A 26,123-nucleotide genomic window follows, 5' to 3' on the forward strand; every position below is an offset into this window, starting at 1 on the left:
CACACACACACACACACACACACACACAGTTGCATGAGTTTACTTTTTCATCTCACAGATGTTTGTCGCTTTCTTTTTGGTTTCAGATGATTGAGACCAGGATGTTACATGGCCGGTTCCTCTGTGAATTATTAAAAAACAGATTATGTTGTGCTCCAGTCAGCGGCTCTGTGGAGCGCATCATAGCTCTGCATAACCTTTGACCTTTGAAGAAGACGTCATTTCTGCAAACCTTCATCGCGCTGGTTGTCAGCTGTTACCACTACTTGCCAACATTCAGAATTTAGGAGGACCCCATTGTGTGATTGAAAGGTGGATGCTAAAGCTAGGCTAGCTTCCAGCTAGTTAACCTAGCTTGCTAAAGTTTGCAGTGATTCCCGCTCGATCTTTCTTTTGGTTCATGTTATTTCAAAACCTGCTTAGTCACTGACAGTTTCAATAGTAATGTTTTATTTTGTTTTGTGGATGTTTTCTGACACACGGAGCAATAAAATGAGTCATTCCTCACTCAAAGAGCCGGCCTAAATTTGTTGCTGTTACGACCTTAGCGCAACGGAAATAGGGCACCTAAGTCCATGAGGTGTTCACTTGTGTGTAATCCAACTAGCAGTAAGCCTTCTGGCGTTTGTTCCTCTCTCCTTGTGTTTTGAAGGGTCCCAGTGGAGTGAGAGGCAGGGTGAAACGAAGAGGGGAGTTAGTGGCGGTGGGGGGGGTAACAAAAGGCATGCTTTTAGAGTACCAGGCCAAGTAAAGCACCTTTTCTTTATGTGATGAAGCAAAAGGGAGGGAGATGGAGAGTGAGTGTGGCAGAGGGAAAGAGGTGGGAGAGAGAGGGACTCAGGGGTACGGCGCTCAGAGAGAGGCAGATTTGCGAAGTTGAACATCAGTTCATGCTTTTAGAAGGACTTCTGTACTCGACAAAAAATAAAACATCATACCAACCTGACTTAGCTCTCTACGTCTGAGTCTGTACCTGAGTCTATATTTTTCTCTCTTCCTCTCTCTTTGCGATTCTTATTCTCATTCCTATTCTCTCCCACTCCTCCACACACACTCATCCTTTCAATGTGATGATTTATCCCTTCATCTCCAGAGTGTCATTGAAGAGAGCCGTTTGGCTCTCCAGACTAATAACCATCGCTGAGATGGAGAGGGGATAATGTTATTGACTTCCAAGCTAGACGGCAGACTGGCAGTCTGTGTGTGTGTGTGTGTGTGTGTGTGTGTGTAATTTCTCATGAATTTACAGTCATCCTTAGATGCATATACCTGTGCGACTTTTGTTTTTCACGTACATTTTCAATTTGTGTCTGCGAGTATCTCAGTCTTCTCTCGATGTGTGTGTGGTTTTTCACTTTCGGGATCTTGCTCAGGTCAGGAAACGTCCCCCTTGCCATTGCATCATGTCACCTTTTGCCAGGTGAATGCTTACAATGTTTGATTTTTGTTCCTGGGCACCATTCGTGATGTTGTACGTACGTGAACGCACATGCTTGCTGCAAGGAAAAGCCCTGGCAATTCCATTCACCAGACGGCCAAACAGTCAGTGATGCTACTCTAACAAGCTTGGATTAGCATAGTTATAGTAAGTGTGGGCAGACCTCGCTCCACAAATAGTAAATACCACTTTTCTCAATGACAGTAATTCTGTATTTACCTTAGCTTGTCAGGATCAGTAGATTTGATTGCAGCCAAACAGGATTTGGAAAGCAGCTGGCATTTGTTTTTCATAAAACACACCCACACATATTCACATATTTTGTATGTGCACATGCATGATCTCGTCATTCCCACGCTGCACAAACACAAAGGCTTAGACAGATGCACTGCAAATCTAACTTAACGTAAGGGAGTCATGGTGGTGATTCCATGAAACTGTCAGTTGGTGCCTGCTTACTCCCGAGAGAGGCTCTGGATCCTCTCTGCTAATTTTAGAAAGCTGCGAGGAGGCAGGGGAATGCTGGAGCTGCTGAGTGTGGTTCAACCATGCCAAGCTTTTGGAAGCGAGGTTGATGCTTTAACCCCTTCCCCTGGAGCTGCGTGCACGCTTTTGGAGAAAACATATGTGGCGTAGGAATGGAAGGAAAGGCATAGAATAAAGGAGAGAGTTGGACCGAGCAGGAAAAAAACCAGCCAGGCACACGGTGGCCTGGCCTCTAGCGTCAGTGTTGCTGCCACGTGATGAAGAATGTGAGTGTGTGTGCTTGTTTGAACTGTGTGAACAGTGTGGCTGTTTGTCACTAGCATATGCCAAGACTGCCATTCGCCCACTGATGTTTAAGTATTATGTCTGTGCCTGTATGCTCAGACATACACTGTATGCATACCCCTTCATGATCACAGCATCATGCCTTGTTTATTTGCATGTGTAAAGTTTCCAATCAGCCCTGCAGCTAAAAGGTTAAAACGAGAAAGCTAGAGAAAGGTGAAAGTAATCCATCGTTACTCTTATCTCTTGAAGGCGCACATCGTTGCGAATGCCTGCACACACTCGAACACGCGCGCTCACTCTTGCACACGCACAGTGAGAGTCACATATTGTTTTGGCTACAGGCTACGACTGGTTCTAGCTGGATTTAAAGCCACAGCAGTGGATGCTTTTCTTTTTCATTTTGCTAAGCTCAGTGTTGAATATGTTTCCCTGAGTTGTCTGCAGCTTTATCCCAGATTCTTGTCTGCCATCCAAGAAATAATAACTGTACTCAGTTCCTATATGCTGTTGGACTTTGACATTATAAGAGAGCGGATACTCTGTGTCTTAGGCAATTTTTTATCCCAAGTCTCTCAGTGCACTGTAAGCTGATTTTCATAGACTCTAACTGGACAATAATGTAACCAAATTGCTGTTCACCTCCATCTTAAAACAGCACTTGATGTGATTGGCTGTTGAAACGAGGTCTAAGCTCAAGCCTGATGGGGGTGCTTGTCGTTAACCGCCTTTGGCACCCTGCTCTTCCCCGCCATCTAGATTATATTGGCTTTGAGGGCTCTTTCACGGTGAGTCATGTTTATTTCATTGTCCCTTTTATGGCACTGCTGTTCCCCTTTTAACCCCTCGCCTCCCTGCGCACAGCCGAATGTTCTGGCAGTACACAGGGGAGTAAGTTATAGAGGTGATAAATATTAGATGGCCTCAGCTTCGACTAGGAATGTGTGCTAATCTGTTTCAATTGCTGGACAGGGACTTTGCCCTTCTCCCGCACTCATCTCAGTTGATGATTTCTGCTTGGGTTTGCATTGCGTCGTTTTAAACAGCCACAAGCCAAGAATTATATTTATGTCATGTGATTTAAAAATGGAAAGTTTAAAAATGGAAAAATGTGTCCGCTGTTAGCTCAGATGGTCGTTTGTGTTCTGTTGCAAATGTATCCTGGGAAGAAAGAAGGCTCAATATGTAGTGATTGACTTACCCAGTTGAACACATTGTGTATTTATTATAAGCATTTGCAGTGATCCATAATATTATCTGAAAAAAACGAAACATAAAATGTAAAATTACCTTTGAAATTAGCCACGTTTTCACAGATTTCCAATTTTTACTATCATTGATTTTGCTTTAAAATTTCACTGAAGAGCTTGATATGCTTTCCTTCACCAAGGTTCCTTAAACAGCCTTAATGCATGGCTTAATCGCAATAGACTCTAAGTACAAGCAGCTTTCCACACCTGGGTGTACTGTGGTATCCAGTTTGTAACCTTAAATGGCTTTTAGTGTCTTTACAGTATATGTACAGTGGACGTCAGTACATATTGGATGTTCTGTTAAGTAGAAGCTGCTGAAAAACGTTCACATCAACCTCACAGTGGTAATTGCAAATCTGTATTTTAGATTGGCTCTCATATCTCCCATGTGACATTTAGAAACTGTGTCAAGATAAGCAATAAACATAACAGGAAACAAAACAAAACAAAACAACGCTGGTGGTATTAAGTGCATAACTAAACTCTCCACAGTCAGCTCTGCCTCAAGAATCTAAAATGTGGAGGAATACCACCATATATTGGAAAAAGTGACTATAATTAAGCTGCAACTGACTTGACTGTGTTAAAAGGATGTGTTAATTGCTTTTTTGCAGTTGCTGCTCCAGCATGTGTGGGTGGAGAGAAATTATGTGGCACACTGAAGCTATGCGCAGCTAAGTTGTTGATAAAGTTTAAGACTCTTCAGTTGCAGAAAGTGAAGCTGAATTTGATGGGAGTGGCCCTCTCTTCAAAACAAATTAAGATTTTTTTATTTTTTTTTTTTATCAGCCAAAGTCCCAGAATAAGAGGTGACATCTGTTGATGGAGTCTTGGCCTGAAACAGCATATGTCACCACAAGTAATGATAACAGTACCATGCACCTTCATGCTCCATGGCTCTATCCACAGGCAGCATGTCAACTGACAGAGACTGATGCGGTGAGGTGGAGGCCCGGCTGGGCTTCTGACAGGAAAGATAATAGCCAATAAGGCAACGCCACTCTGGATGATTGACAGGCTCCAGGGAAGGCCCCGCCTGCCCACAACCCCTGTTCCAAGGAGCAAGTCTCCACTCCAATCCAAACACTATAGCAGAAAGATGCACATGTCTACCCACATACTGTACATCCACATTATTGACACGTTGTTTATTATTCAGTGAATGCTCACAGCTAATTATGTAGGTAGTCCAATGCAATATAGAAATAAATCCATTCTCTGTAGCTTAAACTAATGAAGTGATTTGGATCACAAACAGAGGAGCAAATTTTATGGTCAAACATATAATGTGTCAGGCAGACAGATGAAAACAAATAACTCAGAACCCCACACAGATGCAGACTGATGCAAGTCTATCAAGGCACTTTTCTGCAGAATGGTGGAGAATGTGAAACCGATACAATGCTCACTGCCGTCACTTCCCATTTTGGCTCGGGATGGCAGCTGTCAGGCTGATGCAATAGCCGGCGTGCAGGAGACATGCTGTCAAAGACCGTTTGATTGTCGACGAAAATAATACAGGCCGTGGATGACTCCATAATATTGTAATCCACAGTTACAGCCATTTAAAAAAGGAAACCGCTGAAGGATTAATGAGTGCTGTGCCTGCAGTGTACAGTAATTCAATCGATATGTGACAGTATAAATGCACGCTGAAGGCTAAAAAGCAGACAAGGAATCAAGGTTGTCGTGAAAACGGAAAAACTGGAGCGGTATTCTTATTTTATGGACGTATTGCACATTAGCCCATGGACATGCCTCAGATCTCTCTTCTTCCTGAAGTGCTGATGGATTCTGACTTTTGGCTTTCCATCGGCAGCCAGGATTTATTTTATTTTTTTTTTAGCGCATTTAAAATTTTAATCATCATGCTTGACCGTCCACTCCTTGTTGCTAAGCAATCTAAATGATTTGAATGAATCGTATAAACTTGATCATTTCTTCACTGCCTCGTAAATCTTGCATAAGGCAGACTGAAGCAGGCGCTAAGCCAGCCAAATAATGAGAGCTGATATGATAGATGGGGTTGTGTTTGTGTCGTGCTGGTTTTACTCAGGTTAAGAAGAGCAGCTGAGGCTCAGGAGGCTCGTCCGCTGATCACAGGGTTAGCGAATTGATCCTCAGCCTCTCCTTCCACATGTCCAAGTGTCCTTGGGAAAGACACTGAGCCCCAAATTGCTCCCGATTGGATACAAGTGCCATATTCTGTAAACGCATTCATTTCAAGCATTAGCGGAAAGTTCTCGACCTAAAGAGCAGACACAAACCTGGTGCATTAATATACTGGGAGAGATAAAAGGTAATTAGCTCACATTCTGTAGTATTTTCAATGACAGCAGATGAGGATGAATGAATGAAGGCTGCAAAAAAAGAAGAAATCAGAACAGAAAACAGAAGAAATAAGAACAGAGCAGCAACCAAACAGCATACATTTTTTCACAACTCAAACAGCAAATGTTCATTTAGTGTATTATTCATATTGTGGTGTTGCTTGTGTTTTTACACATTTTCTTTACACCCTAGATTCTCATATAAGTCAGTATTTAAGTAATGGCCAACCACAAACAATAAAGCAACGGTAGAGCCATATACTCACCGCTCTGCTGCTCCAAGTTTCCTGGTGTGTTTTCACATTAAAAGCCTGCCTATGAAAGGAGACCTGCAACACTTGTGAATGAACATGTGAAAAGTTTGGAGGAGGCTTAAAATCTTCAGGGAAACATCCAAAGTCGAATGTTTGATGCGACACCGGCTGCAGCTTATGTCATGTTGTCTCTTCTTCATTTCCTTAGAAGGTACTTTAATGACTCTCACTGCATTATGTTTAGAATCCTTAATTGAAATAAGATGAAATGAGTTATCGATGCTCAAATAATTTCTCAAATTTTTAAATATGCTGTATTCAACCATGACCCGATTGTTACGTATAGTTTGTTTGTCTTGAATTCGTATCCTGTATAGAATTTTTATTCAAATCTTAATTCATTATTGCGCACGAGCCTTTCACCACCTCCTCAGGAGAACATAAAGCATGCATGAGTAGGAATGAACATGTGACAAGTAAAACCACTGAATCTGTGGAATCTTTTAATCGCACTTAATGTTTTGAAATGACTTTATTATTTCTTTGTCAGCTCTGCGTCACATTTTGACTTCTCCTCTGGGTTTTGACAAATCCCATCACTGAACTGCTTCTTTTGAGGCCCGCTTCACTCAAACAACACGTGGAGACAGCGGTCCCAGTCACTGATTGCATAATTAGCTCCTGCCTTCGCAAATGAGATGCTAATTTCATGCAGATTGCGAGAGCGAGAAAGTTTTGCGTTTTCATGGACATAAGCGCGGCGCCAAATGTGCACAGCGATGGATTACATCACATGTGCTCAAGTGTAAATTTGAATACCTGATATTATAGACAGGTGGGAAATTGCTCCAAAAATGTATGGTAGTGATATGAATAGAAAGAAAAGCATCTTCATACGCTCTCCTACCTGAGAAGGTCAGTCGAAGTTTCACCCTCCCCTCTGTCCAAACATCCCTTCTACTCCTAATTGTCCGGTCTCAGTAATCGGAGTCCAGTCGCCACATATCTGTCTTACTCCCTCTCTGTCCTTCCCAAAACCCCCACCTCCTCACTCAAGTATTCGCTCCGCACAATTGCCTCAGTTGATGGGATTGGACCGCAGGCGCCTGCCCCCATTCTTCAGACACCTTCCATCCCTCCATCGTTCACTCCCGCCATTCACACCATCCCCCCTGTTGTCAGTCCAAACCTCATCACTCACTCCATGGAGAGTCGACCATCAGCAGCCAATAAGGAGCTTCAGTTACACACATGCACACACAAACACACACTGAACACTGGAAAACACACACAGGGTGACAGTAGCTTGTCACAGCCAGTAGCCAGGAGGGAGCCTTGGGCCGTGTCAACACTAATGCAGATAAATTTGAAAATGACATTTACCTGTCCAAAGTTTTCCAGCGTTTTCGGATTATTTTTCTCAAGCTATAGTGCTTACGTTGAAATGCCAAAACAGAGGAAAAATGCTTCAGGTTCCCTCACCGGCCATCTGCATGCATCTAGAGGCAGTAGCTTTATACCATTTCAACAGTTTCATGAGGACCTGTTTGTTGTTCACAGAGAAAAGAATATCAGCAAGTCAGTCACAGAAACTCACACAATCACACGCCTGAAATTTAAACCAGGTTTAATGGATTTTTTTTTTTTTTTTAACCACCACAGTGGAAAAGTCCGACATCCTTATATCTCTGCGGTCATAATGTCCGGTGGAGATAATTCCTGAGTTTGATGTGAAAATACTGTGGCTTTTTCTCCCCCGCTGCTTCTCTGACATGCTCTAAACACAGCACTGACATATTGTTTGCAATCACACTATAAAGAGGTTGTAAGCAAGCCAGTTTAGCCAGATGATATAAACCATGTGATTTTGAAGTTAAGCTTAAAGCGAGCTCACATCAAATGTCTGTGCAAGAAAACAAAATCAAATCAAAGCGAAGCACAGAGTCAGTCTGTGAACAGAAGTACAGCGGACACCTTCTGTTTTTTTTTCATCACCAATGAATATTGGCTGGCACTTTAGCTGCTAAATGCTCCAATATTTTCATCAGCTAGTTGTTAACTGTGTTTGTCTGCTGTTTGGTGCTGAGACCACTGATAGAAGCTGCTGCAAATGAGGTTAATGAGAAAGGTGAGAGTTTCAAGCTGTAAAAAACAAAACATTAGGCTAAAATTTGCTACAATGCTCCATAAAGCTGAAGGGAAGTGAAGAGCTGGTGATAATTCTCATGAAATAAGCATAGAAATTTGATCCAAATTGAATTTATTTGTCTTTAAAAACACCTGCAAACTTTACCTACAGTACTTCATGCGAGTTCATCTACCTGTGAGCATAAAAAGTTCATGGCAGTCCAACATGTTTTGACCTCAAAGTAGTTGTAAAGGTTAAATTATGGCACCATGGGTGGCACTGCAGGAAGTATCTGGCTATCCTCCAAACCATTGGAAGTCATCTCTGAGGGTGATAAGAAACAGTACCAAATTTCATTGGAGGCCATCATATGCAGGACTTGTGTCTTCTGTAGTGTAGAAGTTGACCACCATGCTTCCCCTCCATGTAGAATAGTCGTCTGTCTACCATAATGAGTCATACTCTGTCGCAAAATGCTGCATTTCTGCAGTTTCTGTGGACATTTTGAATTTGAGCATTGTGTATTTTATTTACTTTGTAAATGTGCAATGCACTGTAAGTAATGATGGGAGATCTTTCAAGAATCTTTGGAATCACAATTCTTGGATACCAATTTAAGACACCTTTCATTGGGGAATTTGCAGAAATCTTTTGACTGTAAACTAGACACAGAGAAAGTATTGGGTTTGAGGTGGTATTTGCATGCTTTGAGGGAGGTGAACGGGGAGAAAGGAGAGAGCGAGTGGGATTTGGTGGGTGTGCTGTGTTATCAGGTGCAGTAATAAGGTTTAGCAATCCTGGAATCACAAGAGACAGCTCTCCGCTGCTAGTCTTAACACACAGTGCCACCTTGTCTCTCTGGAGAGCCATTGGAAGTGCCTCTGTCTCTCTTCCCTCCATCTGCCTCTCTCATTCTCCTGTCCTGGCTCCCGCTGCCTCTCCCAAACTCTCTATGCTTTTTCCCCGTCTCTTCTCTGCCTCGCCGTCTCTGCTTCCATCTCTCGCTTGCTTTTGTTCTCGACTCTTTTGCTTCCTCCGTGTCACTTCTGTTTATGTTTATCTCTGTCTTTGTCTCTCTCTTTGTCACTCTTCTCTCAGTCTGTGCGTGCAGACATCAATGGCAGTCTCAGACAGGTCGTCCGCCGCGGCTTCACAAGGTTACGTGAAACACGAGATGAGAAAAGAAGTGTCAGGGCGACAATTCACTTCAACCTCTTAGATGTGTCATGTGACATCTTGAAAGTTGTCATGAAGGGGACACATTCAGCGCAGTTTGTATGTAGTTTTTGACTGGAAAATAAATCCCTGAGAAAGCACACATAGACAGCTGTCTGGCTGCTAACGTCAATACTCTTGTATCCTGCGTTGGATTTAATTGTTGCTGCAGTACATTGGTAGTAAATGGGCAGTTAGATATTACCATGCAGTATATTCTACCAAATCTCCCTCCAACATAAGCCTGTCTGACAGTGCCGCCTGCCTTTGAAGAGAGACATCACCCATGATGCTCCAGATTTATTTGACACGTGGTGCCTCACCACTGAGCTTTAAGCTGCAGAGTTGCATGGTTGGTGTTAACCTCATGTGGGCAAGCATTGTTCATGTTTGGCTGCGTCAGGCTAACCACGCTGCTTTAGCTGTTATTTCCAAATGAAGCTAATTTCTCACATGTTGGGCATGAAGGAGAGAGAATGGATGTGACAGAGGAAGAATGTGAAGAGGCATGTATTCTCATATTTTTGTTAAGTGCATTGTGTGGGATGACAGCGCAACCTTGAATGACTTCGGTTCCCGAGGGCGTCGCAAAAACAACAATCGCTAAAGGCAGAACTTAGCTTTCTAAGTTTCAGGCTTGTTTATCTGCACAAGTAGTGCAAACATGCATTTGATGTGTTAGAACAGAGAAAAGTCTCCTTGGGATTCACACTGGTGTTAGTTGCCCAGCTAGCTTCTGTGGGCAGTCAGGCTTATGGGCTTGGCAGCTTAACAGCTGTAACATCTCCAGCTAAAGTCGGTATTTTGCCACAATAATCACAATGCCTCCTGTCTCTAATCCTATAATGCACTCATCTGATTTCCTTTTACGTGTTTTAAGTCTTCTGCCTCTCCAGAGTGATTAGGAAGAGTTTGATATCCTGTAGCGATCTTAAAGAGGTTGAAGGTTGCGGGCCGGAGCTCTGTAAGGTGACAGCGCCCTTTGCTCCAAGGCCCTTGGGGTCAGACTGGAGAGCGAGCTCAGGCAGCATGGGTGTGTGTGGCGGGAGCAAGCGGAAGAGAATGGGAGATGGTAATGAAGGAGCTAATTGCTTCCAGTGGATTTTGAAATTGAACCCCAGCCCCCAGTGCACACGCAAATGGAATATTGATGACTATGGCGAAAATAAGGGAAAATGACCCTGCTATATGATCGATTTGAAAGCCACAGATCTGTGCAGGACATGTCTCAACAGGCAATACGTTTCCCCTGGTTTTTATGGATCCGTATACCCTTACCATGGGTTTAATATTGCTGAGGTGAGCAAATATTGCATTCTATCAATTTGCTTTTTCTATTATTCATAGCAACAATGTTATATTGATAGTCTGCACAGCTCCACAGCAACTTTGTAATTACATCATTATAATTAATGCACATATGGGGAGTTAAACATACCATAGACATCTAATCCTTTACTTTCGTATTAGCATTTAGTGGCAAAATATGATATTCGATAAATGATATACAGGAAGCTGGATGTTTTGCAGAAAAGAGGGAAGCAGCATTTTCTGCAATGAAAGTACAAATATAAATTATTGATCTTCAACAAGACCAGCTCTTTATTTTTAGATACTAAAAGGTGCAATGATTTTAGGGCCTATCAGTGAAACAAAAAACAAGTCTGACACTTCTGACACTATACTGACAACACTGATACTGTCCAAAGACGGGGTCTTATCAGAACAAGACCACGTTAGCGCTCTGTGAGGCTGGGATTTTGGAACTGCAGTCCTTCCAGCAGCATGCTAACATCCCCATGCTAATATGCTCACAATGGCAAGGCCAATATACTGATGTTAAGCAGGGTTCATTTTTGCCATTAGCTAAACATTTGCATGTTAGCACTATAAACAAAGTGTAGCTGCGGCTGATGGGAATATCCTGAGTTTTACTGTTATTTGGTCATAAATAAAGTATTTTGCAAGTTCAAATGTTGACCTGTTGATTACACTAATGGTTACAAACAGTCACCAAGGGTTATGTTTGGTCTGTTGGCGTCTTTAATAATAATGCTGTAAGCCTGTCTTATCCTGAGACAGACAACCTAATTAGAGTATGCTGTATGCATGAGGGGAGTTGCCATGACAGTAACCTTTCTACCTTCGGTCAGGTGACAGCACGCAAGATCAGGTGTCTGGAGTGGATCTGGTGGATTACCATGCTGCATGCCTAGATAGAGAGCTGAGATGTAGACACAGAGGGTACTTCCTTGTAACCCTGACTCACCTTTATCGTCTCTCACCGTACTATCTATGCAATTTAGATCAGACTAAGCAGACTGTTTAAACTACTTCAAACATATCGTTTGTATGTGTTGCTTGCACAAAGTAAAAGGATACTGCATTTATAAGTCAGAAGCAGTCTTACAGGCAGTCATCCTTCTAGGAATATCTGCCTGTCATTTGCCATCAGGCATATGCAAGGGCCCTCCAGGCAAGATGTGACAGAGGGCCCACCACTGTCAGTGCAGCGTCTAAAATTTCTACAGAACATGGTATAATGCCAACTGTTTCAAGGACTCTCTCTAGCTCGGGGACCCCAGAGGGTTTTGGCCCGTACTCATCCAGATGTGCAATAAAGCCAATTGGAGCAAGGAGCTAGAGAGCCATTTTATTATTGATGCCAGGGTAAGCACATGTATAAATCAATATTTTATTAATCATCTGACAGCCTGTGACATTGGGTGATTTTTAAAGATCTATGAAGAAAGTCGCAATGGCGGCATTAATAAGCCAGACCTGCCACTTAACTGATTTCTTCACGACTTACGGCACTGTCATTTTGGGTTTGATGTCCTAGACAATTGTGCGGGAACATTAATATAATGGATATACAGTCTGCTGGCTTCTGGATGCAGTCGATGTCCGTGCACATTCTTAGATGAGATACATGAAATCACTGGAGATGGAGGGTTTTTTGATTCTGCAATGTATATTCTGCTGCTTCTCTGTGTTGTGCTGTCTCAGTGGTAATAATGGGTTTCTATTTTTTCCCCTGGCACATGGATGAGGGCTTTCACAGGGCTTTTGTTGCCTTCCATACTATTTCCTCTTGTTGTCTCTGTGTTGCGCATAGACATGAGTTTGGTGCTGAGGGGAGAATTTCTCCATGACCGGAATCAGCCCCTCATCATCTCACAGCCCCACTCCACTTTCTTTTTGTTTCTGTCTCACTATTCTCATTCTCATTTTTTCCCCTCGTTCTGTATCTTCCTGCCAGCTCCACAACACTGTTCCCTTGTGTTTACATATAGCCTGATTCAAAACAGCAAACTGAAGCTTTAAAGCCTGCAGCCGGCGTGCTTTTCTGTCTTCCCGCTTTTACAGATGCTTTTTTCTCCTTTCACTCGTGGCCCTCATGACTTCTCTGTGGGCACAAAACAGAGACCGCAGGATGCAGAGGAAATTGAAAGACGCATTGAATATGGTATTGTTAGCAGGTAATGACATAGTTGCTGTTACCATTGGGGGCGGCTGTGGCTCAGGAGGTAGAGCGGTCGTCCACCGATCAGATCGGCAGTCCAGGTGTCCTTGGGCAAGATACTGAACCCCAAAAACTGCCCCCGATGCTGTGCCATCTCTTCTGGCTCTTTATGCAGCTTTTCCAGACTAATTTATCTGTCACAGTGTTTTGTTTCACAGTGTCTTCTTACCTTATATTCTTTCATGACAGCCACACTGTCTCCGCACAGAAGACAAACAGCTTTGTCCTTCATATCTGCGAACACATACTCTGCCTCCCACCTGCCTTGAAAACCCCTGTTTTCTAAGTCCACCGTCCGTCTCACCATTTTTCGGGGAGAGGGTAGCTGAAAGTTGACCACAGGTAACGAGCTCCATCAGGCTGCTGATGAACGAGTGGGGCAGGCCGGGCCTTTGATTGACGTGCCAACGCACTGGCAGTGCATTGTGGGACTTGTAGTACTAGTGATACGTGCAATATACTGGCAGGGCAGCCAAAAATGACTAATTTTGCAATTGACCATGTGCCACAGCAGTTAAATGGTTTGGTATGTTGATCGGCATTTTCCTGAAGGTTGTAGTTTCTCAGAGGTGCTGCCTTGAACACTGTGTTATAGGAGGAGGAATCTTCTTGTCTTATAGCCTTGAGTCAGTGGCGGCACATCCAACGCAGCACACTGTGTAAATAATTGACCGTCAGTCTGACCTTGCCTCTAATAGATTCACCCAGACCCCAAGCTGACCACAGTGTGTCAAACCACCTTTTAAGAGGCGGCAAGAGTGTCAATTATTTCATCACAGATCATAAGGGAACGCTGCTCCTCTGATCCACTCTTTCTTTCTTGTCAACTCTTCTCTTTCCCTCAGCCCAGCACTTTTATTTTTGCCCTCTCTTTCTTTCCATCCATCCCCTCCCTCCCCCCCTCACTTTCTGTCTGGAGCTGTCTCACCTTACTCTCCGTGCCGATCTAAAAAATGGACTCAGGAAGTCACTTTGCAACTGTGGAGTGATATAAAACTGTAAAATCAAGCTAAGTTTGATTTATGCGCACCATTAGTGGGGAATAGTGTTCCATCATAAGTAGTCTGTCTGTCTAGAGGGTGTATGTGAAACCTAAACCCACGGTCGTACAGATAGGATTTTATGATCTGAACTGAATGATGGGATTATCATAGCTGTAATTATGGCGAGCAGTGCATTGTGTGTGTGTGTGTGTGTGTGTGTGTGTGTGTGTGTGTGTGTGTTTGGTTGATGTAACCTTCTCTGCAGCATACAGTAGTTCTCATATTTACTGAAGCTGCTTTATGATTGATACAGAGGCCAACATGGATGCTGGGCTCGTTTCATGTATTAAACATTCCGCAATAAATTCGAGAATGAGTGTGATAATGGCTGTTTGGCCGTGGTCGCCATGGCGCATAAAACCAGTGAGGAAAACCACATGATGAAATGAACATTTGCGCTTGTTGTCCCTTGTCATTTCAGCGAGGGAGGAGAACGTGGCCACCTTCCGCGGCTCGGAGTATTTCTGCTACGACCTGTCGCAGAACCCCATCCAGAGCAGCAGCGACGAGATCACGCTGTCCTTCAAGACATGGCAGCGCAACGGCCTCCTCCTCCACACGGGGAAGTCCGCAGACTATGTCAACCTGGCGCTAAAAGATGGGGCCGTCTCCCTCGTCATCAATCTGGGTTCCGGGGCCTTCGAAGCCATCGTCGAGCCAGTCAATGGAAAATTCAATGACAACGCCTGGCACGACATCAAAGTGACACGCAACCTGAGACAGGTAATCGGGGGTAGCAGTGATGGACGGAGTTTGGAGACAGGTGGATTTTTCTTTTCTTTTTCTTTTTCTTCTCTAGATTAGCTGCCTCCAAGAGCTTCGAGAGAGAGAGAGCTGGCATTAAGAATGTCACCTTGTTCTGATTGGTTGTCATTCCATCGCCACAGATCTGAGACATTATTGAGACAGATGTCATTATACTTTTGGTTGTCTTTACAGTGACATGAATTCTTTTTCATTTGATTTCATTGTTTCGTTTCTTTTCTGCTAAATGAACAGTTAAAAGCGCAGGACAGAGCAGTTCTTCCGCATGTGATTGATTACTGAGTCGAGGTACCATTAAGCAAGGTGTTTTCTTCTCTCCTGTTTATCGGCTTATTGAACTTGAGTTCTTTCTGTCCTCAAATTAAAGTTATCAAATAATTCTATTTTGCTTCACACTCCCCTAAGCTGACACTTCTGTCAGGCACTGTCGCTATCTCCTTGCTTTCAGAAACTGTTTTTATGCTTGTGTGGAATATAGCCTTCCACTTTAAAGCCAGGCAGAGAGTGTTTGCCTTTGAGCCATCCATTAATGCAGTATTTATAGCTCAGATGGTCGTGACGCTTTTTAAAGATAGAACTACATTTCCATCAAAGATGTGCATCTGTTGTGCATATGCAGATTTTTTTTGTTGTTGTTGTTGTTGACAGATATTGTTTATGATTTTCTTAATATGATTTAAAATGAGACTGTGTTGCTGTTGGGTGGAGCTAGTATGAATCAGGGCCGTCTCCATGAGGCTGTAGATGGAGAGTAACAAAATAAGACCCGCGGCTGTGTGGAGGTAGAGCTAGCTGCAAAGTGCGGAGTGGTTCATTGTCTTGGTCGACCTTTAGTTTGTCTGCAAGGTGAGACAGCATTAAGTGCTGCTCTCAGAGCAGCGCGAGAAGTAAGTGCCGATTTCCTGACCCTCCCTGACAGTCAGCTTTCGCCCCACAGGTTAGTAAATAGTTGTAGCTAAAAATCCCAACAGGATAACACACAGTTTAGGAGGGTTAGAAGCTAAGAGCCAAGGGCTGCTTGCCTTCTTTCTTTCTTTTTACAGATCTGTCTTTCTTTCACAGTCATTTTCTTTCCTCTTTGAAGGGCACACTTGTTAGACTAGGGCTGAAAAGAACACTGCACGTTTTGTGGGGGTTCAGGCCATCCTACACAAATTTTATCCAAAGGTCCCTCGTCTTACAGTACTTGTCTTTGTTTACTTCTTGCGGGACTCTGATCTAGAAAATTTGGCTAGGATGGCACTTCGTTACTACAGCAAATCTCTGACAAACCATGCAGTGTTTTTTTCACCGCAACACTAACTCATCCATGATAAAAGTCATTTTTTACTACTAACCAATATCTAACCAACTAATGTACTAACTAACATCCTAATTCTTCATCGTTGCTTTTGGTTTTTGTTTTCTGTCCATCCTTATTAACAACCTTTTTTGTTCACTATTCTTTTGATTTCCTTTCTTCCCCTTTTTCTGGAAAGCAATCAGGCATTGGACACGCTATGGTAAACAAACTACATTGTCTGGTAGATATCATTCTTATTGTCTTTTTTTTGGGTTTGCCGTGTGTCCCCTCCCCCTCTCTTCTTTTATTCGTTCTCTTTGAGTTCCATCCTAGACACTCTTATCAAAAAATGAGGAGATGGGTTTGTATTACCAGGCAATTCTTTCTTCGCTTCTTCTCAATTTCCTCCCTGACCTGCCAACAACCTCCTTCTTTACCCCACAATCCCCCATCTTGTTTTTTTTTTCACTTTGGCTTTTACTTTTTTCTCTTTGTTTCCTCCACATTACTGCAGATTTCCAACAAGTTTAAAAAAAAAAAAAAAAGAAAAAAAAAAAAGAATTGACTTCTTTGCCTTTGTCAGGGCAACTTACTTTTTCTTTTATTTTTTTTTTTCACACAAAAAGTCCCCATTTTTTGTGAGGACTGTCGTCCAGAACTGACAGAAGCTTACCACAATCCCAAAGATGGTGACCTCGACACCGAGCCCTAAAAGAGAAACCAAAAAGTGGCAACCCTTTAACCTTCATTGCGGGAGCTCTGACAGTTGTTTCCAACTCACTATGGCGCATGGCATGCCCACACCTCATTGACCTCACCCCATCCAAACTCATAGAACCTCACCCCTGTCACCCAGAATAACCACTAACACTAATTCACTCACTCACCCTCCACCTATCACCGTATCACTCACCCTGCCCTCCCTGTGTGTGTTTTTGTGGCATGCTGGTGAAAGTAGTATTGGTGTGTTTTGCCTAACCTGGATCACCCTTACCCCTGGGCCCATATCCACAACATTTCTAAGAATAAGCATGCTGATCAAGGATTATCGGTCTGGTCCAGTGACATTGAAAATACAGCTGTGACACCTGAGCTAAACCTGATCAGCGATCAGCATCAGCTATTCTCAGAGCGTGTTTGTATATGGGCTCTGGTCTTGATTGTGCATGAGCCTCCGCGCCCTGTGTGGCCTGCTCCAGCTTTGTATGGCACCACTGATCCACTTACTCCCTTACATGTCCTATTAAGTGTGTTTAATTTGCCTTCTAACAGTGATGACCTTGGTTTGCACACTGAAGTCGTGTGAAAAGCCTCCCTTTGTTTGCATGCGTGTGGATATATAGATGTAGATGTCTGCGAGAGAGGAGAGAATGTGAGACTGATGGTGTGAGTGAATGTATGCGTGAGTGTAGGTGTGCGAGCGCGTGTGGATGCGCGCGTGTGCTCACATACATGTGTACTGTATATGTGTGTGTCTGCAGTTACCAGAAAAATCCCGAAACCTAAGACAAGTGAAATCAATTTGTCCTTGGTTTGAACATTGTACTAACCCTCCCCCAACCTGAAGTTTCAGAACCAAACCTAGGATCCATTCTCTTACCCCCATCAAAGATAAAGAAAATATGCCTCCGCCATATTTTCTTTACCTGTCCTGTGAATCCTATGGCAAAAATTCCATTAACAAAATCCAAACGCTGTCTGGTCCAAAACAATCGCTTCAAGGTACCAAACGATTCAGTAAAACGGATAAATGAGAAAGCAACCTACAGTGTGGAACCTAAAGAAAAGGTCAAATAGGTCCTTTCCAATGCAGACCAAGCAAGGACGTGTGTTTTATACACAGCACGCTATCGAATCCCAGAGTGTAATGGCTTGGCTTTGGCTATGTGTTACCCCTCAACAGGTGACCATCTCAGTTGATGGGATCCTCACCACTACTGGCTACACCCAGGAAGACTACACCATGCTGGGCTCCGATGATTTTTTCTACGTGGGTGGGAGCCCCAGCACTGCGGACCTGCCCGGATCTCCAGTTAGCAACAATTTCATGGGCTGCCTCAGAGAGGTAGGCCAGATGCATGAATAGTTTGTTTTCTGCATTTCCATTCCATTTTTCAATGTTTAAAGACCGCCATGCACAAATGTGCTGCCACACGCAGATGCTTTGCTCTTGTTTACTTACCCAGTGCAGCTGTTTAACATATGGACAAAAATAATAATCAGTGTACATTCCCTGGAAGGAAGGGAAAGGAGAGGAAAATAAAACTGCATTATCAATTAAAGCTGCTGAGTTGGCAGAGGAAGTATTAGACTTTCAATATTCCCTCGGTTAATCTAATTTATAACACTTACTGCAGTTTGTGTGTGAGAAAATATCCCAAAATTGCTTCTGTCACATGTAATTTGCAGCATCAGCTTGAGTGTGCCACTAAAACGCCTCCCAACAGGCAGCAATATGAAAGAAATATTTGCCTATGATGAAATAGGAAAAAGCGTTGTTGTTCGGGGACATTTATAATGTGCGTATTTGCAGGCTCTTTGAGCTTGTGAGCAGAGCCAAAAAAATGTATTAAGTGCCCTGTTATTTACATTTTGGTCACCATTACTTATTCTGAAGCAAGTAATGATAATAAAGGGAGAACCGTTGGCTCCTCAGAGCTGTAAAAGAGTCTTTATCCATTTCTACAGTTTAGCAGCGGTCTCAGAAACAGCATTATATTTTTATATGTCTTAGTGGAGGGCCTGTAGTGTGGAGCTGTACTTCATCCCCTCATTATCAGTGACTTTATCTTGCTGTTAAAAAAGTATTTGGGTGCTTTTATATGGGTTGATCAAATATGTTGTCCTCTGTGCTTTGCCGACCTGCGCCTACACTGTGATCCTTGACAGCTCTGTTAAAAGGAAGGTGAGTTCTGAAGAAATTGGGACTCATGTGCCTCAAGTTATTGGACTGCTGGCAGAACGTTGTTGCCATAGTTCTCTGTTACAGCAGATACAGTTATGTTTGGCGAAACAGGAACTTTCATGCTTTTCCAGAAAGTCATCTCATATTGGGCCAGGATAAAAAGCCCTGGCAGTGGCTGCTGGAGCGTGAATAGCAGCTGGCTGCAGCCATGATAGTGACTGACAGCAGTTAGATGTGAGGATGTGATTGTGGGCTGCACAAAGCACACGAGAAAACTAATATTATGCTACCGCTGCAGCCATGCCATGCAGCTCCTCCGTACTCTGCAATAAACGGATCACATGAAATGGGGAAATCCAACACTGTGAACATTAATAGATCCTCCATATTTTTATCCTGTGAAGAAACTGGTGGAAGTTTCAAGCAGGGATCAGATGTCAAGCTAATTCAGTTATCAATGCTTGCACCAGACGCTTAAATTAGTTAACCGGAGGTGTACTTTCAACAGTCATTATTAGATTTTTGATCATTTTTGATGCCCACGACAATCCACAAATTCTTTGTACCGTTTTGACCAAACTCAATGAGAAGTGTAAGAATTTGTGGAAACAGGAGTTGATGAAACACTTTTCTGGTACACAGTATTTTATACTTCATTATTAAATCTCATTAAAGGACATGATCAAATGCTTACCTTATAAACAAGGATTTTATTGGCCTAGTTTGTATTGAACTAACATAAGTTGAACTGACTGAACTTACGACTGAACTACATGATAACTCGTGATGCATTCACTTACGGATGTACTTAAGTGCATTTGAACGGTGATTTGAGTGCCGAGCGTAGAAAAAGGTGAACTGACTCTTCATACTGAACTGAAGTAAAACACTTGAATTAGCAAATTGATTCGTAATTTCCACCTCCAGCACTAAACCTCTTACTCCTTCAAACACATTTCTAATCCAAAGTGTGTTGATAAAAACTAAAATTGAAAACACTGTTAACATTTTGTGGATGTTGTTTTTATCTACATTCAGAAAATTGACTTTAACCCAGCAGAAACTCTACAGAACTTCATATTTTACTTTATTTGGTGCTATCTCAGCACGCTTCATAATATTTTTAAGTTGACTTTCGGGGCATTAATATGCCACCGTGTCTCAGGCTGGCCCTCGTCCTGCCTGTGTTTCCTTTCCATCACAACCTTCTCAGTTTTGTCAAGAGCCAGTAAGCCTCGTGATGTGCTGCCAAGCTCAGTTGAGCGCCTTCCAACATGCCTTTCATTTAGTGAAGTCCGCTTCCATCAGACCACTATACACTCTCTTACTTCTTTTGGGGGTGCACGCACGCACACACACACACACACACACACACGCACGCACACACACACACACACACACACACACACACACACACACCAGCACACACACACGCAGCCATGTTTGGCTGAATGCTAAGAGAAAGTCACCTTGTCTGCATTGTTTTATGTTTCCACTGAGATGCTCATGCTCAGGCTGCTGTTCTTCCAGTCATTACCACATTGGCTAATGCATCTCCAATCCATTCAGCTGCTGTGGTGCTTTGTCTCTCTCTTATCCAGTGAAAACATTTCTAGTTCTGACCCCGTTACGACGGCACTGTTACCCGAAGCTCCGTGAATAAATATCCTGAGCTTTGACCTCACTCACGCGTGCCTGATATCATTAACATCCAACCTGTGTTTTGTCTGCTCCCAGTGTTCAATCAAACACCAATGGTACCAAAATGACACTTGATTGTATAATCAAAGAATTAGAGATGAACACATGCCTTGATGGTATCCGGGTGTGCAGCAAGGAGGAATGATCAGAAATTCCACAGTGTGCACCCAGTGATAAAATTCTCCTTGTTTATGGTATTGTATTTCAAGCCATTTGTGCATGTATGTTTGTGCCTTTGCGAAATGGGAGAATTCGTTGAACAGCCATGGAAGTCAGTCCAACGCAAAACATGAAACATAAATGCGCATGCAGACTTTATATGGTTTTCTAGGTACGGTACTCTAAACACTGCACATTTGCAAGTCAGTTCTTGCATCGGTATTTATCTTAGTGATTGATTATTAGTCTAAAAATACTGTACATGACAGACCCTGATAGAAGGTAACGTGGCTGCTGCTCTGTATGATGATGCACACGGCGTTGCAGTAAATTCCCACACGAGGCCTGAACTACTTCTCGCCTGAGCCTCCTCATTCATTATCCAGTATAGGCAAGTATGACGCAGTGTGATTATAAAGAGAGTAAATCTCATGTACAGCTTTGGTGCGCTGCTTGGTAAGCCACCCTTTAGGATAATGTTAGTGTTTGTGTCAGCGAAATGCTTTCGTTAGATATGTTTTCTAGCCTGTAAAGATATGATGTTGGCTTCAGTTGCTGCACGAGCGTCGACCTCCGCTTGGATCAAAACAGGGTAAAACCTGACGCATTAGTGCTCACTGAAAGCATGCACAGCTATAAAAGAGTACATATTCATCCTTTTTTACATGATGTCACATGAACTAAATATACCGTTACTTAGCTCATGTTCCAAGATAAGAAAAGAGTCAGTGGAACAGTGGATGACAGCTCTTCCTTAGATACATATTCATATAGCTTTAATAATCATGATGCTAATTTGAAATGGTGCTAAAGTATCACACTTTTATACTTGTTTGGTTAAAGTTTAGACTCATTATAAGCCTAAAACCGCACATTTAACATGTTACAGCCTCACAAAGTCGATGTAGCAAGCAGGTTAGCACACAGTTGCCTATTTACACATTCAGAAGACATGGAGTGACATTAGCATTCATTCGGAGCAGTGCTTCCTGCTGCCTGACGAATGTAAGTGCATATGTTTGTCCTCGCCAGAAGGAGTTTGTGAAGTTGGCTCTTTAGCTCCTAAATGCTCACTTATGTTCATCAGCTATCTGCTGACTTTGCTTGTCTGCTGTTCAGTGCTGGTCAGGTTGTGTGCATCTGGCTTATGTGAACTTTTTCAGCTCTGGCTTTTTGTCTGCACAATGTTCCACCAGGTTCATCTGCTTGATGCTAACATTTGTCTGAAGGTGAAAGTAGCTGCCCACACAGCTCCAAACAATGTTGAGACCTGTGTGAACCAAAATAGATAAATCCATTTACATAGCAGAAAACCAAAAACATCAGATGAAAGCTGCTAGAGTGTTCCTTGGTGCTTCGGGGAACCACAGGGTCAGGTTAAATCCTCTATTTCACGACGAACACCCTTTCCACACTGCATGTAGTCATTTGACTCAGATTCATGCAGTTTTGAGGAGGCAAATGCATTAATGTAAAGATTTGCATATTCCATCTCGGTCGGTGATGCAGAGGCAGTTGTATCTTCCATGTGTTTCCAATATTATCCTAACAGGTGTGACTCAGCATGAGTTGGCCCTTGAGAGAGAGCGTTGGGTGGACAGAATCATGGAGGTGATTCACCATGTGGTTGGGCAGTGGTAGTATTGTGCGATCCTCAACTGTTCATAATGCGTTGCTCCATTAAGCAGGCATGACGCCAGCTGCTCCCCAGGACCATGCGAAACGCTCATGACCGGCTGTGTGATCTCCGCTTCATGCTTATATTCATTCACAACGTCTCCTTTGTTGTTAAACGAAGCCCAACTCATCGAATCTTTCTACACGCTGTATTGCATGCATTCTTTCACCCTATGCATGATCTCTTTGTCTCTCTTGCTCTCCTACGCCATATTTACTCCTTCCTGCCCCGTCCACCTCTTCCTTTGGATTCAGTATGCCCTGGTAATGGGGGAATGATTCACTTGAGTTTGGCCCATTGCTCAGATCAGTATGACTGCGTGTATGTGTGCAACGTCTCGCTAGAGCGACTTCAAATGCTCCTGAAGCAGGAATGTTGAATATTGCTCTCTGTTCACGATGAGATAAAAAATAAAAAGTGCAACACACAGAGCTGATGAATAAGCAGATGGAGGCATGTGTTGCTGCAGCGAGCGAATACCTCCCTTTGTCTTCGTCTGACAACAAAAGAGATGCTGCGTGCTGCCATCACAACCCCTCTCGCTCGTTCAGTCTCCACTGCACTCATCTGCCCCCGCAGGCTACATGGGATGTCATCCATGCACAGCACACCCACATGTCCCGCCTACACTCGTGTTTTGCCATGTGGGCTGTAGCGTGTCACGTGACCGAGGGCCAGTGGGCAGCCGCCCAGCTCACTCTCTGGTCAGTCTGATGTTTGGAGCTCTCACGCCACCCAGCCCCTCCCTGCGGTGTCGCAGGGCACCCGTGGCGGCACTGGAGCTGTGTAGTGGCAACTTGTGTCAGACTGTGGGGGCGGCCGGGGCATGCGCCGTCATCTCTGCTGCACGCAGGAGGCGGAAGAACGGCAAGAAGATGTATGTGAGGTTAGAAGGTGTGAGAGTTATAAAAAAAAAAAAAAAAAGGGAGAGTGACAGGACCTAGGAGAAGACGAGTGCAGGTGAGGTGAATGTCAGCAGGTCAGAGACAGAAACAGAAAAACAACTGATACGGATGGAGATCAAGAGGATGATGAGTAAGTGAGAAGGAGAGGAGAGAGGGCAAGAGACCAAGATTTGGCATTTCAGAGGAACATTGTCGTCATCGGTTTTGTGTTAGTCACCACAGTATGTTCAGGCAGCACTTGTTTTCCCCTCCAATACTAATGCAAATGTCACCCTGTCCTTTTAATTATTTTACATTTTTTTATGTCACCTTAAAGGGCCAGCCGGTGATGGATGTGTGCAAACCTCAGACTTTAATCGAATGCCTCCACCTTTCACCCTCACGGCCCCATAGGCTAAGCTGGTAAACATTGTTTATTTACAGGGTTTGGCTCTAGGTTACACCTGATGAGCAAATTTATATCCTAAACTCTGGATAACTTAAAACCTTGCATTACATGATATTACACAACTACACTTTCTGAAAGATATTTTTAAAATCAGTGGCCTTGGGAGCACAGTCACACCTTTGATACCTGCTAGCACATGAGAGGAGTGATGTTTTTACTGTTGACAAAGTAACAACTTTTTTTTGAAGTCATACTCTTTTGAAAGAGCGCAGCTAAAAACAGAGATGGTAAGCCATCGTCGTCCCTTTGTTGAGCCCCTTTTTGGATCCATTGGGTAACCTTTACTCGGATGTAATCAGAAAAGAAGTTCACATCTCCTCACTTCAGACTGAATGGCAACCTCACTGCAGCAGCTTTGTGCAGTATTGTTCTGACTGTGCTTCTTCTGAGGTGATCTATGTACTGTTTTAAAGCTGGTCTCCTCATCGCACAATCATCATATCATTTTCTGCATTTGCCAGAAAACCAAGCCATACTCCATACAAATGCTGGCTTGCTTTAAACGAGTAACATTTTTGTTTTCATGATGTGTCAAAACTGAATGATGAAGAAAAACATCAGTCTGAAAATGAAACTTACTTCATTGCCAAAGTTTCTTCCCTTTAAAGGAATAGTTTGGGACTATTTGCTGTCTTTCCAAGAGTTCAATGGGAAGACTGATACCACTCTCATGTCTGTACACTAATTATGAAGCGACAGGCTGGAGATGCTTTGCCTTGTCTTTTTATTTTTTGTGCTGTTTATATGCAGTAACTTTACCATCCAACGGCAAAGGCTGGCAAGGATGAGAACACAAACTGCACTTTTTTATTATACAGTTTCTGTTCAATTCATATGTGCTGTAAAAAGGTAATTGCTTATATACATAACTACTGAATAATAAATAATAAAATAAAATAAATAATTACTGAAGTGCAACTGCATGATGGTCAAGATTGAAGCAATCTGCCATTTGCTGAGGGCCCACAGCATCTCAACCAGGATTAAAATGAATTCCAATTTTGGTGTAAACCTTGGCACTGGCTCAACTGTTTTGGATTTATTATTTGAACAATGATACGGGAGAGTTGAAGTCAGTAAGCTGCTGGCCTTGAAGATTATCTCTCGAGTGCTGTTCCAGACAAGGTCCTGGATGTGGCGGGGAGGAGGAGTGCCGTGGTGTAGTGACAGACAGTAGCAGAGAAGAGCCCATGGACTGTGCATGTGTGATTATATGAGGTTTCAGGTTTCAAACTGGTTTCAGAATAAACACAAATCTCTAGTTTTGAGAATAAAGCGCCTGCTGATTAGTAATGAATCAAACAGGCAATCTCATCCAGCGGCAGTGGACGCGGTGCCACAGTCCAATCTTCTATTTCAGTCGAACAACATGTGAGACAGATTTACTGAGAAATAACATCTCTCCATAAATATATGGAGTTGTTTTTTTCCATCATGGCTCTCACTTATCACTTCCTGCAATGCGTATGTCTTAACACTTAGTAAAAATGGACAGATGGAAGTGATGGAGGCACACTCTCTCCCCAGGTGGAGCTTTAGAATTAGACACTACATGCTGAATGTGTACTGCGGTGCAGGTAAAGGTGCAGCTGTGGAGGCAATGGTTGGTGTGGTAGCAGCAAGTTCATGCTACAGACTGAATGGAACACCTCACTCATTGTGTCTGTGTGTGTGTGTGCGTGTGTGTGTGTGTGTGTGGCTGTGTATCTTCACTTCAGTGGAATTACCCCGCTTCTTCATTAACACTGGGCCTAAATCATCAGCTGACAGCAGCTGTGGCCAGGGCCAAGAGGACATGAGCACTGATCTGAAGTAGATTAGGAAGGAGATTGTGTCTGTGTGTGTGTGTCTGTGTCTGTGTGTATGAGTGTGTGTGTGTGTGTGTGTGTCCATGCACACTTCGCGCTTCCACCCACCTGCCCTTCCCTCACCCTAACCAGGGCCCAATCAATACACCATCCTGAAGCAGAGACGGAGGATCTCGGCTTTATGGAGTCGTTACAGTCCCCTGTGCCTGCATTATGAATGTGTCCCATAAGGCTGCTGATAGACCGAAGGATAGCGTAGCAAAGCACAGCCATAACAAAGGAAAAGATGAGGTACACATAGCCGCAGTAGTCAGTTCCTCTTTTATAACATCATTTCGATTACCTTATTGATCAGCCTGCAGCAGACCAGACAAAATCATAATCCCGAAACAGATCGGGGTCTGGCTGATTGTAAGATTAGTTCATCCCAGAATAACATTATAGTGCCTGGGAGAGTTTGTACAGACGTTCGCCTGTCAAGAAAACTAAGATAGAGAGCAAAGTTTTCATGAGT

The 26,123-nt window shown here is 43.2% G+C and overlaps 1 protein-coding gene across 1 annotated transcript in view; it reads left to right on the forward strand.

The window, feature by feature from the left end:
- The window catches only part of nrxn3b (neurexin 3b), a 274,415-nt gene that overhangs the window by 48,800 nt on the left and 199,492 nt on the right, over nt 1-26,123 (forward strand). Inside the window, exons 5-7 of the mRNA XM_076756314.1 lie at nt 14,380-14,681; nt 16,202-16,225; nt 17,909-18,070. Of these exons, the coding sequence (XP_076612429.1) occupies nt 14,380-14,681; nt 16,202-16,225; nt 17,909-18,070 (488 nt within the window). The remainder of the gene's footprint in view (nt 1-14,379; nt 14,682-16,201; nt 16,226-17,908; nt 18,071-26,123) is intronic.

This window comes from Chaetodon auriga, chromosome 18, assembly GCF_051107435.1.
Source record: "Chaetodon auriga isolate fChaAug3 chromosome 18, fChaAug3.hap1, whole genome shotgun sequence".
NCBI lineage: Eukaryota > Metazoa > Chordata > Actinopteri > Chaetodontiformes > Chaetodontidae > Chaetodon > Chaetodon auriga.